The sequence below is a fragment of the Nicotiana sylvestris genome, chromosome 2 (genome assembly GCF_000393655.2).
Source record: "Nicotiana sylvestris chromosome 2, ASM39365v2, whole genome shotgun sequence".
NCBI lineage: Eukaryota > Viridiplantae > Streptophyta > Magnoliopsida > Solanales > Solanaceae > Nicotiana > Nicotiana sylvestris.
This window is the reverse complement of record NC_091058.1, coordinates 115825393-115829526: the sequence shown is the minus strand read 5'-3', so window position 1 is coordinate 115829526 and position 4134 is coordinate 115825393. Positions and strand designations below refer to the sequence as shown.

Sequence of the window (4134 nt, the reverse complement as noted above, 5' to 3'; positions counted from 1 at the left end):
AATTTAATTTCCATATTCCCATCTTACTTTGACAGTAAAATAGATAGTACTATAGAGTATAGTTTATTCAACACAAAATTTAAGAATTTTTTTTTTTAAAATTTATGTTCCTAAATATACCATAAAGTTTATGCGATTACAAATTTTTAAAATTTGTAATTTTGAACTGTGTCATAATATTTGTATGACTATAAATACAATATTTTTTTTTAGAGCGAAGTAATAAACAAGGTAAAGGGAAGTACTTGTAGAAGAATGGATAATAAACATTGTAGTAGTACAATTCACAGTTCTTGACAAATTGAAGATTTTGTCAGACTCGCTTGTTGTAAGAAATGAAAGCTCTAAGAAGTAGGCCAATTCATCAGCAAGCTCTTGCATTTTGGTACATCCTCAGAGATGAAACACGCCAGATCACACACAAACATTAAATATATAGGAACAACAACCAAAAAAAAGTACTAACCCACAACCATGTCCAAGTATCCGAAGACTATATGCTATACTATAACACAAGATGCCCCATTCAAAACCCTAGCTAGGTTATAAAAATGAGAAAGGAAAGTACTAGGAGTAAATTTGTAACGCTTAGTTCCTTAAAAATATGCACCATTTGCTGTCTGCAGATCCGACCATGTGGAAATGCTAGGGTTCCAGAAACCCAATTCTCCTCCAGCACCCACCGGAGCTGACTCCAAAATCATTGACGACGATGATGCCGTATTTCCAAAAAGTGACGGCGCGTGATCAGGATAGCACCGACTCGTTGACGCTTTGAGTCTTTGATATAGCTCTTGAAGTCCTGAGCTTTGAATTTCGCCAATTATAGAACCATTTTGCTGGTTATTTTTCCACAAATTACTGCAAAAACCGAGAGAATTAGGAAGCTGATTATATGAATTCACACCAATTGATTTTCCCTCTTCCTTAACCGCAACAGAATTTGGGAAGTGGCAGGTGTCAGCATTAAAACTTAGGTTTTGATGATTTCCTCTCAAAATGGAAATAAGAGGATATTGATTTTGAGGTGAGGAAAAAAGAAAAGGGTTCGAATTAGAGATTTCGTGTTCGAGCCCTCCAAGAAAGCTTGGAAGTGAAGCTTTCAACTTTGCAGCACTTGATTTTGCCGCGGAGGTAGTAGACATGTTAGTATTCTTGTTTTTTCTGCAGCCACCACCAATAGGAACGTTACGTAACGCACCACCTTTAGTCCAGTAACGGCGACAAGTCTTGCAGAAATGACGAGGCTGAGTTAAGTTGTAGTTGTTATAGTAACAAAACTTAGTGTTTGGGGAATCACAACGTGGACATCTAATGCTTTCTGAGTTTGAAGATGAGCTAGCATTTGCTGCTGCAGGAATATTTGTGGTTAAGGTTGAGGAATTAGAAGTAGAAGAAAGAGGAGAGGAGGAAGGAGTATTGGATTGCTTTGAAATATTTTCCCCTCCTCCTCCTATAAGGGTAGTATTTCCTGCGAAAAGCTCTTGAATCATCTTTTTTTGCTTTTTGGTAATATATTTCACACTTTGATTACAGTCGGAAAGAACAAAAGGGGAAAAAAGCGAGAGAAAAGAAAATTAGATTGGATTAATGCTTTTACTGATCTTTTCGAAATGGGAAAGCTAGAATATAATATTGTGGTACTGATATATGCGAATGAGAGATATAGAGAGAGAAAGAGAATAAGTATGCTTTTGAGGGTGCGAAAGGATGGAGAGTAGAATGATAGGCGGGCATAAATATATAGAAACTCTATAAAGAGAGGGGGCACAACTTAACTGACAACAATTTGTGATTTTTTTGGAATGTATCTGTAACTAGTGCTTTTTGAAGTGAAGTGAAAATGGACCCTTCTTAAATGATCGTTGGAAAAACGTTAAATGAAAAATTGATTATGTTATATGCTGCTTATGCATGCAAAATCTTGTCTGCTAATTCGTCGGTATTATCATATGTTCATCCACTAGATAAAGTATTTCATTTATTTTCCATGATCGTGTTTGACTAGATATGTATCTAAGAAAAAAAAAAAAACCTTTTCAGGTATTAATTAAATAATATTTTTTATGTTTCAATTTATGTGGCAATATTATTATTTGGGGAGTGTACAAAGTTGTTCTTTGACCATATTTTTCTTAAATAATTTATAAATATTTAAATTACAAATTATTACTCCTTCGGTTTATATTACTTGTCATATTTCCTTTTACATGTCCTTTAAGAAAATATTAAATATTTTATTTGTTTTTTTTGTCTAAATATAATACTACTCTTAATTTAACCGCATCAATTTTTCTCTTCACTTATTAGAATAAGGGTAAATATGGAAAAATAATTAATTATATCTTGATTTTCTAAACTGACAAGTATTTTGAACCAATTATTTTTAGTAACCATGATAAATAAAATAAAAAAGACCGGAGGGAGTATGATGTATAATATATTTTATGTAGTTTTCAAATGTGTAAATTTTATTTTTAAAAACTTGAAGAATCTAAATGTAATTTCATGATCAAAACTAAAAATTTTGTTCATCCTACTTGGAATGATACCACAAAAAATAGAACGGAGGGCGCATATAACATACCAAAAAATCTTATTATCTTATGATATTCAATATGTCATGTCATTCCTACAAGAGAGAAATACCATATAAAATAAAAGTTGAGCAGTACTTCTTAAAAGTTAAACAATGCGCTTTAGGAACACCACATTTGACATGGTATAATCTGAAAAAATTGTAGCTTTTTTTCTTTGAATTAATCATCAGGTATAATCATGAACCAACTAATTTGAATTCACGTCGGTCCGGGACTCGCTAATAAAGTTAGCCACTCCCTACCCATGTAAGAATTCTCTATTTTCTCATATGACAAGAGAATTAGTTTACCTATTTCCTGAATCTTAATCGTTTAACTGGTTATGGTTCCACGTACGTCAATGTAGCATGTTTCATAATTGCCTAGTTGGGATTAAGAAAAGTTGGAAGATCTTCAAGTAGCTACACTCAGCGCCTTAGCGGAGCTATTCAAATAGTGCCCGACAGCAGTAGCGCGGTGCTCATGTGCTTTGCAATCCATCTTCATAATAGATAGGTATACTAGTAATAATTTAATTTAGGGTATGAAAGTGGTAATTAGAAATGAAATTATTCGGGATAAGGTAGGCGTGGTCTCCGTGGAGGACAAGATGTGGGAGACGAGACTTAGATAGTTCAAGTATGTGAAGAGGAGAGACACAGATACACCGGTGAGGAGGCGTGAGAGGCTGGCCTTGGAGGATCTAAGGAGGGGTAGAGGCAAGCCGAAGGAGTATCAAGAAAAGGTGATTAAATTAGGCAGGGTATGGCGTTGCTCTAGCTTACTGAGGACATGACCATGGATTGGAAGGTATGGAGGTTGAGAATAAAGGTAAAAGGTTTGATAGCCTAGTGTTATCCTTGTCTGTAACCATAGCTTTAGTACATGGCTTAGCGTCATTTGTGTATTTTCGTATTCTTTAACTTCTGTTATTACTTGTTGTTGTTTTTATTTCAGCTTTCCGATTGCAGTACCTAGTGTTAGTTTGGTATTTTTTTCCTACGATTTTCTGATTGGTGTGCTTGTTGTTGCCCTTCAGTTTTCCTTTCCTAAGCCGAGGGTCTACCGGAAATATCATCTCTGCCTTCCTGAAGGTAGAGGTAAGGTATGCGTATACACTACACTCTCCAGTCTCCACTTGTAGGATTACACTCATGTTTAACTCAAAAAATAATTTTCAAGGTCAAAGCAATTAATTTTATATGATGGATCACAAGCAACTGATTCATTCGAAAGATACAAATATTTGCTAATACAACGTGATAGAGAAGTAAAAATAAATCTAATGACAGATAATATAATAAAAATAAAGCAAGGAAGAAATAAGTCTTATTGGATGATCCTTGATAGGCTGATGAGCCGAAAAGAGCTTGATGAGCCGAATTATGGCAAACTTGGGAGCAAGTTGCTATGAATTATAATGAATAGAATTGTAGAGAAGAAAAATTAGATGATTACAATGATGGTAAAGTGTGTTTATTTATAGGGCTAAATCTAAGTAGCCATTCTCTTTGAATTATGAGTCCATTATAAACATTTACTCAATTCATTCGTT

At 34.2% G+C, this 4134-nt stretch overlaps 1 protein-coding gene across 1 annotated transcript; it reads right to left on the bottom strand.

Moving 5' to 3' along the window:
- Positions 1–245: 245 nt before the first annotated feature.
- Positions 246–1732, bottom strand: LOC104224970 (dof zinc finger protein DOF5.7-like). The gene has a single exon (XM_009776708.2). The coding sequence runs from the start codon at positions 1491–1493 to the stop codon at positions 597–599; it is 897 nt and encodes a 298-aa protein (XP_009775010.1). The 5' UTR covers positions 1494–1732; the 3' UTR covers positions 246–596.
- Between the last annotated feature and the right edge of the window lie 2402 nt (positions 1733–4134).

What these genes read in the sequence shown, in the direction of transcription:
- LOC104224970 (XM_009776708.2), bottom strand. Translation starts at nt 1,493, where the DNA reads ATGATTCAAGAGCTTTTCGCAGGAAATACTACCCTTATAGGAGGAGGA.